Genomic DNA, 16269 nt, shown 5'->3' on the forward strand with positions numbered 1-16269 from the left:
GACTGCCAAATACTAAATTTGTCACAGTAGCAACATTATATTTAGTCTCAAGGTGAAAGCCTTGGGTTATATATCATTGGTTACTTTAGCCTTTTAGGTTCACAAAATATACCTCATTAAACTTGATCAGTACCTTCTAAAGTGTTATCTCTTATAGATAGCCTAGCTGATGAGCTATAATTAAGTGGCTCAATGGCTGTCGTAGAAGAAATGGCCAAAAATCCAGGAGTCCACCACATTTAAAATTTAATTTCTTGAATAGTATTATCTCCAAGGAGCTAGATACAAGGCCATACATAGCTTTCCATGTGCAAAGACAATGAACTGTTGTGGTGCTAGGGATGAGGTCAGGGTGTCAGGTGTACTAAGAGGATCCTCAGAACTGAACCTCTTTGGCACCCAATTGTTAAGTACTTTGAAGGAAATTTGATGTTTGTTTTTGATGGTGGAATTTTATAACAAATGAAATGGAGAAAAGCAAAAATAAAATCAGTAAACTTCAAGGTAGACTGAGCTACAAAAAAAAAATGCAAGATACCACAATTAGATATATAAAAAGGGTTAGCCATTAAAAATGGTAGTGAGGAAATGTGATTAATATCTTCAGTCCAATAAACTCTGCAACCTAAATAAACTACAAAAGGCCCAATTTTCAAAATTAACAGGTGAAATAGAAACTATTAATTATATACATATTAAGTAAAACTGGATCCATTAATTAAAAAATTGCCACAGTTTGCTAGTGAGTGAATTCTTTCAAACATTTAAAAAAGGTAAAAAACAATGTTAAACATATTTTTTTAAAAAATAAGAAAAGGAAAGACTGCTTTCTTGTTGTTTCCTAAACCTTCAACATGAATTGCACCCCCAACCCTGTTAGCAACGTTACATTCTCCAGCAGAGTAGTGTATTTGTTCAAATTGATGGCCCTATCACCACATTCTATCCAAACCCGATTTATCCTAGAGTTCATTGTTGGGTTTCGTCTTTTTTGTTGTTGTTTGTTTTCTGGGACAGGGTTTCTTTATATAGCCCTGGCTATCCTGGAACTGGCTTTATAGATTTATAGAACCAGATCTATAGATCTGCCTGCCTCTCCTTAGTGCTGAGTGCCATCACTACTGGGCAGATTTCATCTTTTCAAATGAATATAGCAGAACCTGATTCTAAAACCTTACTCATAAAGATGTTATATAACCATTCCTACAAAAGAAAAAAGATTACAAATACATGTAAAGGGCTCTGCTCCATGGCTCATTTAGTGCAAGTGAAATTTATCAGCTTTGTTGGATAATTTTTATGGCTGGAATGGGTTTTATTTTTAGCAATTTCTTAAATGTTTATAAAATGCCCAATTGTTACATATGCAAACATATGCATACACACATGTGTGATCCTACAAAGATATAACTTCTATCCCAAGGGATTTATACTCTACATGTAAAGTCCTCTCTATCCTTATGAATAAATTTCTGTTTTAAAAATTTTGTTGAGATATGATTGGTGAGAGTATAAAATGTTACTATTACTTGCCAGATGATTTTAAGCCTTTAATCACAGATTTATGAGAAACTTACCAGTCTTCGAAATGGAGTCAGTTTTTTTTTCTGTGAAGCACTTTTTTTTTTCCTTTTGAAGATGGTCTTATCATAAACTATATGCTAGCTATTAGGTTTATAGATGTGCAACACCATACCCAACATCATTTCTCTAAAAGTACTTCTAAAGTTAGTGTAGGTTGGCTTGCGGTACCATTCAATTAAAAGCAAAACACTAAACTGCTAATAATTAGATATATGCTGGAATTCTAAGTAGACTATAAGATTACCTCTGTAATGATGGTGCTAGAGAATTAAGGGACAGAAGAAAAGGGCCAACAGAAACCTTTTTGGATTGGCATCTGCTGTTAAGTGACACAGGTCTTCAGGTAACTCAGCAAATCTCCCTTTACCCTCATTGCAAAAAAAATCATAATAATAATGAGTAGCATGGGAGTCATAGGACCTGAGCCAGTGGCCTAGCTGTCTGCATTCAGATCTAATCTGTGTACCATAGAGAGGTGATCTGCTCAGATACTGGCCTGTGCATTTTCCAAGATTTTTGTGTGAGTCGGTGAGATGAAGGCATGTGATGTTGTAAAAGGGCTTTCCAAATCGAACACAGAGCTCACCGTTTTCTTTGCAGCCTAAGGAAACATTTACTGTTTTGCTCTGCTAATAGAGTTCCAGCTTTTCATGCATAAGTCCATTCTTAGAATTCTGAAGCAGTACTGAGGGATTGTATGTGGGATCAAAAGTGATTAGAATATGCAAGGTCTTTCATTTGCTCTTACAGGCAAATAATATATAGTGTGCTAGTTGTCATTTTTAATGCATGAGTTGCTTACTAATAACCTGTAAATTTATAACAATAGAGGATGATCATTCTAACATAAAATTGAAATCCCTGAAATGAGTTGGGAGTCCATGTTTGTCACTATATAGTATTATTTTGAGTTGCTTCCATTTTTCAAGGAGTAGTATATTCTATGTATTCCAGTCTGGTCTTTGCCTCCTAAATGCTGAGATCATAAGAATGTACTACCACCACCATCGCCATTGTCATTTTTTTTGATCTTTTGAGACAGATTCCCATATAACTCAGGCATAGTTATGCCTTGTATGCATAATTTGTTTTTATTCAATACTTTTTTACTGAATGGTTTAATCAAAGGATCACTAAAGTATAATTTGCTTTTCATGTTTCCATTTAGTTGCTCTCACTGAGTCTTTAACTACATTGTTTCCATTATGACTTATTACTTGGGACCGGTGTCCTGCATAGCTCATAAAGAAGTGTTATATTTAGCATTTAACCTCAGACGCAGTTGAAAGGTAATGTGAAGCAATAGGAAAGGTAAATCCCCTCAGCTGAGTGGGAAGCAGGAGCAGACAATATGAACCCATTTATTCTTGCTGAAGAATGATTTCCTCCCCTCTCAGTACCTTTGCTTTTTCTTATGCAGACTCCTCAGACCCCTGCACAATTGAGAGAAAAGCCCGAAGAATTAGTGTGACTTCCAAAGTACAGGCAGATGTCCATGAATCCCAAGCAGCAGCTGCAGATGGTTTGTACCCGTGTCTCTGGAGTATGTTAACCTATAAAAATTATCGTAACTACAACATGCATTTAGTTTTATCTTCGAAAATTACAGTCCAAATGCATAATATTAAACGTTACAGTAGGTCCCTGGTGTTTGCTAACAGTGGTTTTAAAAGATACTTTTTATTAATTTATGCATCCTTTATATGTACATCTCAATTTGTACTGGCCACATTTCACATGTTCAGTAGCCACTTATGGACACATTATTGAACAGGCCAGCTCTCTAGCAATAGTATATAGAAAGCAAGGCAAAATCATTTTCAGATGAGTTGCAAGTTCTGGGTGTAATAAGATTCTCACACAAATGTCTAATGCTTCTTCAGTTTCATATGCTTTCCTGCCATTGAAAGCAGATCTCTAAAAAGCGTAGTATATGTTTGTATTGGAATACTTACATATTCCATAAGATATATGCCAAATCACCTTTAATTTGCAAATGAAAAGGTAACATCATAAGAAACAAGATGAATGAATGAAAGTACTTGTTGCATTTTTTCCTTTATCATTAAGATATTCAGAAAAAGAAACTTTTTTATTTATCATTGAAAGACTTTCTATTTACTTATTTTTTTGGTTTCTTGAAACAGGGTTTTTCAGGGTAACTGCCCTGGCTTTTTTGGGAGCTAGATCATATAGACAGGGCTGTCCTCAAATTCACAGAGATCCACCTGCCTCTGCCTTCCAAGTACCACCACTGGTACCACCACTGCCTGACTTTTGTGTACTATTTTAATTGCATGCTTTTGAGCAGTTTGTCTTCTTATTATAAATACTATACAAGCAATATTGATTAAAATGTTTGTGAGGCCTTTCATTTTTATGAAAATAGACTATTATATAATTCAAAACCTACTTCAGCTCTTTCTACAGTTTTTAGTGTATGTTGTACAAAATGCTTTCATTTTTGCCCTTTTATCATGCTCCCTGCTGTCCTCTTTAGTTCTCACTTGTGCATAAATTATTTTTTAATAAATATTTTCTACAAGGTAGTCTACAAACTGCTTTTAAATATGCCATAAAGATGATTGATTGTTCATGTAAATCAAATTAATGAGTTATATAGTTTCTTAGCACCAGAAACAAATGTATTGGTCAATTACCTCATAGTGATTCATGATTTCAGTGAAGTCAGCGTGATACTGAGCAGGTAAAATAGAAAGACTTTATGAGGTTCAAGGAGGCTTTTTCTTTGTGTACATAGGTTTGAAAGCTGGTTTCAAAGGCTATGTTTAGGAATAGTATAAAAAGAATATAACAACTAAGGATTTAAGTTGTTAGCCTTTTTCACTCCATGACATTCGTGGTATTACAGTGTCACTTGTTCTAAGGGTAAAATTGGGAATTTTAGAGCCTGTCTATAAACAACTCTATGGCAGTGACTTATTCATAGCTAAAGGTGGCACTGAAACATCCCCCAAAACTGTTTGTGGTCACAGGAATAGGTTGAAGAGCCCAGTGAATTTATTCTAACAAAAGATCACTTTTCAGAGCAAAGCTTAGAGACTCCTCATAGGACAAAGTTCAGGGTTTAAACCCCTTTATTTGACCTCATGGAGTCACAGATAGGTAATTTGATAAACTGGAAGTTACCTAGTTGGTTTTCAGTCAGAAATAGGCTTAGCCCAAAACAACTGCCAAAGTCTGACCAAGTCTCCATTTCCCGACCTTTCTAAATGGATATTAAGTATTACCTTAGATCTTAATTTCATTGCCACTTAATAGGAAGGGTTTCCAGTGTTCTCTAGGTGGGTTCTCTGAACCTCATTACCTTGCCATCAACTCCTAGGGCTAATCCATCAGCTCTGTGGCTTTCTATCCAGTGACCCTCCTTCTCAATAGGGATTCTTCCAACAAGGCAGAATTGCCAAATGAACTCTAGAAGCACAGCCCTTTTGAGTCTAAGGCTGGAGAAATTAAGGCTTAAAAAGAATACAAGTTAGCCGGGCGGTGGTGGCGCACGCCTTTAATCCCAGCACTCGGGAGGCAGAGGCAGGCGGATCTCTGTGAGTTCGAGGCCAGCCTGGTCTACAAGAGCTAGTTCCAGGACAGGCTCTAAAAAAGCTGCAGAGAAACCCTGTCTCGAAAAACCAAAAAAAAAAAAAAAAAAAAAAAAAAGAATACAAGTTTCAAGTTTTTATGAAATCCTGGTGGCTGGCTTCATGGCGATTGTCTCACTGCCTTCTTCCTCCCAGCATTCTGTTCTGTCTTCCCCGCCTACCTATGTTCTGACCTATCATGCCAAGCAGTTTTCTTTATTAATTAACCAGTGAAAGCAACAGATAGACAGAAGACCCACCTACATCATTTCCCCTTTTTCTGTTTAAACAAAAAAGAAAGGCTTTCACTTTAACATAGTAAAATTACATATAACAAAACAGTTATCAAGCAAGAAGTACAGTTACAATATTTATATCTACTTTATCTTTTATCATAACTAAGGAAAACTATAACTATCTATTTATTCTTCAACTCCATCAAAGACTCCAGAAGGACACAATATTACCTAGGTGAACAAGAAGTAAGCAACTTCCAAAACTCTAGAAATGACTGAGACATCTCGCTACCTGGACAGTCACCCAAAGTTCCTCTGTACCGTTAGGGCATCCATCTTCAGCTTACAGTAGTAGGCTACATAGTATCCAGCAGACTTCCATGAAGCAGGAAATTTCAAAGGCAGTTCAGTCACTGTCTGCTGTGTCCTGCAGAATGTCGCGCAGACTCCTTCATGAGTCAGGAACACTGAAAGACCATCTCACCTTTAGGCAAGTTCAGCAGTCCTCTCTTTGCGGGTTCTTTGTGTCCAGTTTATGCATCAGTCCAGGCAAGAATAGTTTCTTACCCAAATGGCTATCAAACTCCATAAGGAGCCTCTTCGATGCCCATCTTCCTCTTGAAGTAGATTGGTGCTGCCAGGAGCAAGCGAGTCTCATTGTCATGAAAAGCTAAAAGTTACTAAAACATTAAATGCCATATTCTGCAGTCTTTGAAAGATATGAAGAATGCCTATCTAACTGAAATATATCTCTATATATCTAGAAAATCTAACATGACTACAAAATTGACTATTATCGATGATTATCCATTAACAACCTATATTTCCTAATTATACATTACATTTTTAAAATGAACAACACAATCACAATACCTTAATCAAGATCAGAAATACATACACATATAACAAAATTGACCTTAAATTTATATTAATAAACCAAGATTTATACCAATGCAAATTATTTATATCTATATCATCTCCCCCTTTAAATATAAAAGAACATTTATAAGCAATATTTGGGAATATGGGCACAGTTTTTTCTCTCCAAACTGCTTTGTGCTGAATGGGGGCTCTGTTATTTAGGTCTTTTATGCTATAACCTTTGTGGTAGTTTCATCTCAGTTGGCAGTTGAGTGAAGTAATTTTCTGAAGGTGTTCACAGCAACCTTTCAGGAGGGTGTGGTCTATCATACCATATTGGGATAGAAGCAATCCACAGGGTCTCATCCTCTGTGAAAACAAAAGAAGAACTTTTCCAAAGCATCATAACCTTAGATCCAAATTTTGAAGTCAAGGAATTTTCAAAATATCTATTTTTGATTAGTTCTGCAGCATTTATAAACAAATATCTTTTAGCTGCTGTTGCTCCTTCCTCAGCATTCAAACAATTCAAAGAGATCATAATAGCATACAGTATGAAGATTCTCTGTGTATTTTTCATCTTTGTGCGGCTTTATTTTAACCTCTGTTTCTTTTATTTTTACTTTCACTTTTTGAGACAGGTTCTCTGTATATCTTTGTCCTGGAATAACTCTGTAGACCAGGCTGTCCTTGAACTCCCAGAGATCTGTCTGTCTTTGCCTTCCAGGCATTGGGTTTAAAGGTGTGTTCTGCCACACCTTGAAGTCACAGAGGTCAATCTACCTCTGCCTCTCACGTGTTGGTATTAAAGGTGTGTACCACCACACCCAAGTTCTCTTTTTTTTTACTTTAAGAACTTTAACCTTTAGCCTGCATGTATTTTTAACACACCGTAAATCATTTAGAGGTTTTCTTTGTCTTCGAATCTCTCCTTACTGCATCTCTCTTTTTCTGACCACATGAGTCTTTAATTTACCAAGCAATATCGGTAGGACTAAAGCTGTGGCTTTGGAGCTGGATACAGCCCATTTCTTAGCTTTCCATGATTCCTGTCTCATGGAGGGGGTACCAGCTGTAGCCATGTTCATCACCATAACTCTACAATGTTTCAAGGTCCTTGCCGGGAAGCAAGCTGCAGCATTCTGCTCACAGACCACACTCAGTTGGACTGCCTGCCTGAAAGAGTCAGAGTTTGCCCTGGCAGGATGGCCCAGAAAGGGGGCATTTTAAAACAGAGCAACTTTTTTTCCTGCTACAGCTGAAAACTGAAAAGCATGCGGTCAGTTTTTCATCAACACTATTTAAGTGTTTCATGGCAGGACCTCTTAAAAGAGCTGCAGGGTTTTGCAGCTAAGGCTGAGTCAGGAAGCCTCTCTTAGATGAGAGCGCTTGCTTGCCTCTAGCAAGCAGAGCAGACCCAAGAAATTGCTGCTACCAAGAAAACATGCTTTACTCAATTCTTTCCCAAACTTTCTCAGGCTTTCTATGGATTCAGTTATCCACGTTGGCACCATTCTGTAGTGATGAGGTGGCGGGCTGCGTCCCGCCACCCGGCTAGCTTTACGCCCGAAATAATAACACACAAATTCTATTCATTTAAACCCTGCTTGGCCCATTATCTCTAGCCTCTTACTGGCTAACTCTCACATCTTGCTTAACCGATTTCTAATAATCTGTGTAGCACCACAAAGTGGTGGCTTACCGGGAAAGATTCAGCATGTCTGACCTGGTGGCTGGCTTCATGGTGACTGTCTTACTGCCTTCTTCCTCCCAGTATTCTGTTCTGTCTTCCCCGCCTACCTATGTTCCAAGCAGTTTTCTTTATTAACCAATGAAAGCAGAAGATAGATAGAAGACCCACCTACATCAGATACTTTTCAAAAAAAATATATGAATAATTTTTTTGGCAAAGAAGAACAATTCTGAGAACAAAAGAATCATGTAGCCGGGTGGTGGTGGTGCACACCTTTAATTCTGGCACTCAGAAGGCAGAGACAGGCTGATCTCTGTGGGCTCCAGGGCAGGCTCCAAAGATGCAGAGAAATCCTGTCTCAACAAAACAAAAAGACAAAGAGTCATATCTATAGAATGAATTTTAGTTTTATAAATTGCTGTAAAGTCTTGTTCTCTTCACTATTCTGGGAACAACTGTGTTAGGAATTTTATTAGCTAATGATGAAGCATTAGTATAAAACACATGTACATTCCTGGAACCAAGTGTCTCATGGAATAAAGTATCTATTTTGTCAGCCATTTACTATTCTATGGCAGTACTTGGAGACAGGAAAGTCATAGAGAATACAGAATTTACTGAATATGCTGTCAAATGGTTCTCATGGTTTTTTCGTTCAGTTGGAACACGGCTTAATTAATGGGTAACAAACTAGGAAGGGTGTCTATTCTGGGCTTTTCCATATTCTTGTCTTAAATCACAAAAATGAGTGTGTTTAGAACAAAGTGGATCCTGTATCATCCAGCTTCTATGTAGTTTTGGTTTTCCAGTAGTATGGTTACTAATTAGTGTATACACTGGGTAAGGGAGAAAGTTCTTCCCTTTGTTTCTGTGGTAGTTTGTCATTTCAGTTTTGGTCAGTTTGGGTAATGCTTGGATAAACAATTTGATCTAGTTCCATTTCTCTTGAATCCCCTTTCTTCAGAACATATAAGTGGCTGCAAACAGAGTCCTCGGATGCAACCCCGAGATGAGGATTATGAAGGGGCTCCATGGAATTGTGACAGCTGTACCTTTCTCAACCACCCGGCCCTGAATCGCTGTGAGCAGTGTGAGATGCCGCGGTACACTTGAGTTGAGAAGAACTGAAACTTTGAGCACTTCACTGGAAGAGAAGAAGCCTCAGGATGGTGTTCATCTGCCCAGCCTTTTCATTTCTTGGTTGCACAGGGGGAGGAGGAGGAATGACACTGTAGCCACTGGGCTCACAAAAAGGAAAACTGGGGAGGTCTTTCTTTTTTCCTTTCTTAACTCCTTAGAGAGTGAGAGGTAGAAGGAGATACTTGAAACTGGGAAAGGATTCCGTCCTGAAAGAATGTACACAGAGAAATTAAGGGCTTCTGTGGAATCGCAATTGTTAAAGTTACTGCTGAATGGCTCTTTCTTTCTAAAGGTGAACTTTGAATTATGGTAGGACATGTTACAGTTTATGCAGACAAACTGTGAATTCCAGAGCAGACTTACTTGGTCACAGCTCTCTGGAAACAAAGGCTCCCTGTGCCTCTTCCTGCTGCTTCCTGTGAAGAGATGGACAGGAAAAAGCACCCGGGATATGCTTTATTTTCTTTTTGCAAAATAATGACTTTATTTGTAATTGCTGCTTTTTTCAGGGGTAATTTCAAACACACATTCATACGCAAACAGGATACTTCAAAATGTGATTTGTAGTAGTCAGGAATTAGGCATATCATGCCCTTTGTGAGGACGTACAATCAGAGGTAGTAATATCTCTTTTGCTTGAACAATGGGTCATCAAGCTGCATCGACACTGGTAACTAAGACATACTTGTGCCACGTAAGTTACTGTATACTTTTCTTAGGTTATTGGTTTTAAAAGTAATGAAGTATGGTTTTAGAAAATGACATTCTCAAAAAAACCATGCTTTGCCAGTAGCACGTGAATGTATGCCAAATGCAAGTCCATTCCAAAACCCATTTGGAAGTCCTGAGCTCAGCTGTGGTTCTTAAATGCTTGCAGTATATAGGGTCCCCCACTTCTAGTTTGTGATGAATACATGATGTTTACAGCGCAAAAATACTTTGTACCATAATCTAATTTAGCTGAAAAAAAATCAGTATGAGCTGTTTATTTGCACATGTGTTAACCAGTCAGTGAGAGAAAAATTGAAGTTGGACAACATCATAAAGTTGCGTTATTTGTGTCATAAGAGAAGGCTACTCACAAAATATGATTGGGCTGGGGATGCAGCTAAGTGGATGTGCACTAGCCTAGCAAACACAAGGTGCTCTAGGTTTGAAAAGAAAAAGAAAAGATACTATCAAAGAATGCTGTATACAGGGGGCTTTGACCATTTTTTTAAAGCTGAACGGCTAGATCATACTGAATTCTGATAGTTCCTGGAATACTAAAGCACTACTTAGGAGACAGAATGCAGATGTGGATACACTGAAGAAGATAATAAATAAGTCAGGCCACTTGCCGTGATATATCATGAGAAAATTAATAATATTATATTTAAATAAGTTCTCTGCCTTAAATTTCCTTCTTGGCTCAGAATTGAATTTTGGAATCTCCCCATTTTGGTGAACATAGACAGCAATGAAGTTGGTAGTTCTCCATCCTGAAGAGTTTTACCTGAGGAAATACCAGGTCCGCCACCCCCTTCTGCGTAGACAGTCATTTTGTACTGTTACTAATTTAGCATTAATCTCTGGCAGACCTGGAAAAATAAGCTGCACTCAACAGCGTAATGAAACCAAAGGCATAACTCATTGTAGTTTTCTATTAGAACCATAATTTTACACACTGCATATAGCCCTCATATGTGGAGAATGCCCCAAAATACATCCATTTGTCTCACAAAGAGCATGATTATATAATTACTAGTAAATATTTCTCATGCAGCTGTGGCAAACTGTGAAAATAATAATGGTGGAAAAGCAGACAGGCTCAAAATCATGGACTAGGAAGGGTGAAAGGGCTTGTAACATGGGTCTCTTTGTCAATCCCCGATACCAGTCTAGCAGTCCTACTGTTCTTTAAGGTGCCCTTGCCGTTGTACGGTTTCTTGTCTCCCTTAGTGATGGACAACTCCACTTGCTGTTACCACACAAGTTAAGGGGAACATTTATACTACTTGGTATTCTTCCTAAAAGATGTACAAGTATTCATAGTGAGATGCTGAAAATACCAACAGTTAGTGTGGCACTTGTTAGTAGAAAATGAAAGTAGCATGTGTGAAAAGTCTGATGCTTTATTAAAACCATGTAGATGATATTTAAACTATTGCATGAAAATACACCAAGGCCATTAAGCTGTTAACATACAGTAGTAGATGCATGGTTTCAGTCCTTTGATGATATATCTGGTCAATCATTTCTTTCACCTGATAGAAAAAATGAGGCAACATTTGATTTGCTTGGTGTAGAAGGTGGGTATGAGACGTCAGAAGGACTTTAAGGAAGTTTTGTACATGTTTTAGTTGTTCGCAAGTTTCATATGTCCACATAGACTGCATTCAGTACCTAAAACTGAACAAAATAACGACACTGATTATTTTGAAACATTTAACTGTGTTCCATGTATAGACTTCTCCTTACCTATGACCAGTTCGATTAAGAATTCATTAAACCTTCCAGGTGCTTTTTTTTCCAGAATGTTCTCCTGGTCAGATTGGTATGTGTAAGTGGGTGGAATATAGTGGTAAGGTAGAACTTGGGTGGTACCTGGCTGCTGAAGTGTCCATGCCCTTTGGATCAGTTGTCGCACTCTTGTTTCTTGTAAGAGGCTCGCTTTCGTAAAATACTAGTTTAATGTATCTGGTAACACAACCCTGACTCTACATTTTACATTATTTCACTGGCTTTGTAAACTGGGTTTTTAGAAAGCATGTTTGCCATTGTGTTAAAATAATATTGCTCCCGTAAATTTTGGAGTTCTTCAAGTCTAAAGCAAAAATAGAAGAGCCAGAAACCTCTAAGCATTGTGAAATGTTTTGGATTGATACTGATCTAGTTTGGAAGAAAGCAGAGGCAAGGGATATTAAAGAAACAAAAGAAATGTGTTGTATAAATATGTAGTTTTAGAGCAGATTAATAATGGTGGAGGAAAGTGTTGCTAATTTGTTTATTTCCCAGGAAGAAATGGGAAGTGTGATATGCAGTTTAATTTTTAAGGAGCTGGTCTCAATTTTAGTACTTTCTAATTATAAAAGAAATCAATGTTTCCTTAAATTTTGTCATTGGTTTGTCACACTTATCTAAGGGTTTATATCAACTCTCTGTGACAACTCAATTTTATATAGTCTTTTAAAAAAAAGTAATGTTTATGTGTTTCTGACAGTATGAAGAGAAAGAATATGAGGCATAGAAGAACTGTCTTTTAGAAATATCAGTGATGTATCCTGAAATGTGAAGATGTCCCTTTAAGAGTACAAATTGAATTCTTTTAATATTGTACCATTGTTAGACCTTGAATGAATCCATGTTGCAGTGTGTGTCTGTATCTCTAGAGAAAAGGAAGTGACAATTGAAATGTTTCTTTTAAAACTCAGAACCGAGCACTGTCTGTTGCACCACTACTGTATCTTTTTTGAAAGAATTAACAGTATTTCCCTCTTGTGAAAGTTAATTCTGATGATGTTTTACATTCACCAGATTTGTTTTTGTATTATTTGCATCCCCAAATATTTAATTCAAGTAGAATTGTGCATGGCTTGAGCATTCAGAGATAACAGAATGAGTCAATTTTAGTTTGTAAAGCCATGAAAAGTTGCTTTGAGACTGAATAATAGTTCTGAGTTCTTATGTATAACAACATTCATTGTCCATGTTTTTTCCCTACTGTAAAAGAATTGATCATTTTCTTCATTAAAGCAGCAAGAAGTTAATTAAATCTTGTACATACCATGTCTCTTAGATTTCTGTGTATGCTGTGAAGGACATTATTTTGAGAAAAAATTTGTACAAAGGCATATTAAAAGGCTATGCATGCACCGTACCTCCAAGCAGTACATCTTCAGAAAGTCAAAGATTCCTGCAAAATAAATTAATAAACTAAAAACAAGCTCTACATTCTGCATCTTTTCTGTGAACTAGTTATGATTCTAAACACTCGTGTTTCTGCATTGCAGAGCTAATTGACACATTTCCCATATTTTAGGGCATGTAGTGACATTAGGCTTGCGGTGAGTATCATTAGGAACCCATTAACTCTGACTTGAATGTTTGGTCAAAGCACGGATAAATTGGTTTTATAGAAAGTTTGGGAAATGTTAGAAACTCAAATGCTTCATTCCATTCAACATTATTTACAAAAGAATGAGTAGTTTGCTTTTTTAAAGTTTCATTTATAACTAGTTTTTCAAAGATAAAAGAATCACGAGGCCTAACACATTTGCCTGAAATCTGCTGAACTTTTTCCACCTGCAGAGAAATGGCCACAGATGGATTATAACCTTTTCTTTAGGAATTTCTGCATATCTGATATAAGAAATTTGTAAACATAAACAGTTCTCTGATACCCCACATACTCATTGGTCACCTGCCAAAATTATATATAAGCCGTCTCTCTTCATCTTTGTCATTACTCTTGGATTATTTTGAAAATTTTCAGTATCAGTATTTGTAAATACATAGTGCTCACGGCATCGTAAATATTGAATATTCTATGTTGAGTTCCCCTAATAGGCTGCAGACTTCTAAAGTAAGCTTTCCTAAATTAAAATATAAATAGAACACTTGAAATGCATAGCTCATGTCTTTTTACACAAATGAATTTGCATGTTGGAAGCCATTTATTAAGAATGTGTTCCTAAGGACACTCACCATTTAGTTAGGCTATACAACATCCTACAGGTTATTAATAGGGAGAACATGGTATGCCATCCCTAAAGAGGCTAAGGCCAGAGGATTGTGAGTTCAAGGCAGCCTGGGCTAGAATAGTGAACCGCGCCCCCAGGGAAGTGTATTAATACTTTCTTCCATCTTTGACATTCCAGGCTATCTTTTAAATGATTTATTCTGAAAGAGTTACTTCAAATCTTTGTTAACTGCACTGAAAGTTTTCTATGGTGCTCATTCATGTTAACATCTGTGAGAAGTGTGTAACCCATATTGTGATTTGTCTTCAGCTACTGCCCAGGACCTAGGGATGTAGCTCAATAGTTGGACACACACCATCATCACCACACCATCACCAAAAAAAAAAAAAGTTCCCCTCCAGAAAAACTCAACTGGACTCCCCTGTTCATGTGGCATTGTCTGGGTAATGTTTTGCGGTGAATATTTCAAAGCTAGTATATCTAATAAACTGGTTATGGAGAATCATGCCTCATTTAGGGAGACTGAAGCAGGACGATCACCATGAGTTTAAGACCACAAATCTTTTTTTAAATATTTATTTATTATGTATACAATATTCTGTGTGTATGCCTGCACGCCAGAAGAGAGCACCAGACCCCATTACAGATGGTTGTGAGCCACCATGTGGTTGCTGGGAATTGAACTCAGGACCTCTGGAAGAGCCGGCAATGCTCTTAACCTCTGAGCCATCTCTCCAGCCCCAAGACCCCAAATCTTGAACATGCTAAACAGGCATTCCATTGCTGAACTACACACCCAACCTGTGAATAAAATTTCTGCATGTTTCAGAGTCTCAGAAACGCATTGTGTCTCTTGTCCTGCCTTCTGAACATTGGTAGGTAAACCTGGCAAATACGTACTTCAACAGGTGTGATGAAGCCTAGTTTGTAGACCTGACTTGTGAACAGAGTGCGCTACTTGCTACCTTCTGTAAGTTAGTGTATTCTTTTAACTTTGTTGTGCATTTCTTTCTGGTTTCTAGGCAGTTTTCAGGTAATGTTATCCCCTTGACAGGGAGAAAGTGTCTTCTGAATGTGACAGGACTGCCGCACTGAACTCAGCAACTGCAGCTGCCTGTACAAGATCTGTGCAGTCAGCATCCCAGGGCGGAGGGGGAAGGGACTCACAAGTTCCCACCCTTAACTGACCAGTTACTGGGGCTCGATGGTAGGGGGAGTGAGAGTCAATTTTCGTTTAAGTATGTGGTCTCTATAAGTTAACCATCCTTGGAGGATGGTCCTACACCCATGTGTGTATGGACCACATAAATGGTGTGTGTGTGTGTGTGTGTGTGTGTGTGTGTGTGTGTGTGTGTAAAAAGGGTGGCATGAAGTTGGGAAAAAGGTGGGAAGATGGATGTGGAAGGACAGGAGTAAAGGCAAATGTGAGGCGTGTATATGATAACAATACTGAAAAGCGGCTTCACTATCCTCCCCCCTTCCCAGCACCACCACACATGATGTTGAATACCTGTATAAAATCTAGGAACTACTAATATATGCTTTGTTCTTGTCTCCCTCCTGGTCTCTCTTGTGCTCCCTCCTCTCCCTGTCTTCCCATCTCCATCTCTCTCTTCCTTCACATCTCTTTCATCACTCCGCTCCTCTTCCTCCCCACCCACTACTCAACTACAGGTGGGTCTGGAGCCAACACAGATGGCAAGACTGTCATTTAATAAAAAAAAGAATATGACATTTAAAAATTAAGTTTCAAGTACAGGGGTTTGAAAGACGTCGGGTAGGTGAAGAACCTGAGCTTAGGCTTCCTAAGCTTCCTGACAAATCTGCCCTTTACACTGGATATGGTTCAGAACCACCTGGATGAATTTTTCTAAAAACTATATAGAATTAATAAATGATATTATATATTGTTTTCTATATTTTAACATGTGAATGATATTCTTCATGATGTTTATGTAACTCATTTTCCCATCAACGTTTTAATCGGGAAGTTTATACATACATATATACTTAGATACTCTAGTTTTTCAAATTGCCATATAGGATTCAATTATGTGACCATCAGAAACTTTCCATTCCCTTGTTTCAGTTTTCTAATAGAAACAGTGTGTAAAAGAAAACCGAAAACCCTAAAATACATTTATGAAATTCTCAAAAAAATTAATGAAAACATTTTAAGAAAAGAACTGATGGTTGCCATGGTGTCTCAACTTGTTTCCTCAGCACTCAGGAAAGGATCTTAAGTTTGTAACCAGGCTTGTCTACAGACCAAGAAACCTTGCCTCAAAGAAAGCACAACGCAAATGGCTGTCCGTATTGGTACGCAGGCATGGTGTGGTTAATTCACGTCTCTATCATATTAATAGTATATGTATAATAAGCTGGGCATGGAAGATCATGCTGCCATCGCTCAGGAGGCTGAGGCAGAACCAAGATTTCAAGGTCAGCCTATGCATACCAAGAACCTGTCTCTGAAA

The 16269-nt window shown here is 37.7% G+C and overlaps 1 protein-coding gene across 16 annotated transcripts in view; it reads left to right on the plus strand.

Moving 5' to 3' along the window:
* Tab3 (TGF-beta activated kinase 1 (MAP3K7) binding protein 3) overlaps positions 1–12878 on the plus strand; it is a 61972-nt gene extending 49094 nt beyond the window's left edge. For 15 of the 16 annotated variants that reach the window (XM_038316690.2, XM_038316695.2, XM_038316697.2 and 12 more), the window contains 2 exons: positions 3005–3127; positions 8935–12878. In XM_038316690.2, coding sequence (XP_038172618.1) covers positions 3005–3127; positions 8935–9083 — 272 coding nt within the window. In that variant the 3' untranslated portion in view covers positions 9084–12878. The remainder of the gene's footprint in view (positions 1–3004; positions 3128–8934) is intronic. The other variant, XM_038316703.2, reaches the window with a different exon arrangement.
* Positions 12879–16269: the final 3391 nt, after the last annotated feature.

Source organism: Arvicola amphibius, chromosome X (genome assembly GCF_903992535.2).
Source record: "Arvicola amphibius chromosome X, mArvAmp1.2, whole genome shotgun sequence".
NCBI classification, from domain to species: Eukaryota; Metazoa; Chordata; class Mammalia; order Rodentia; family Cricetidae; genus Arvicola; species Arvicola amphibius.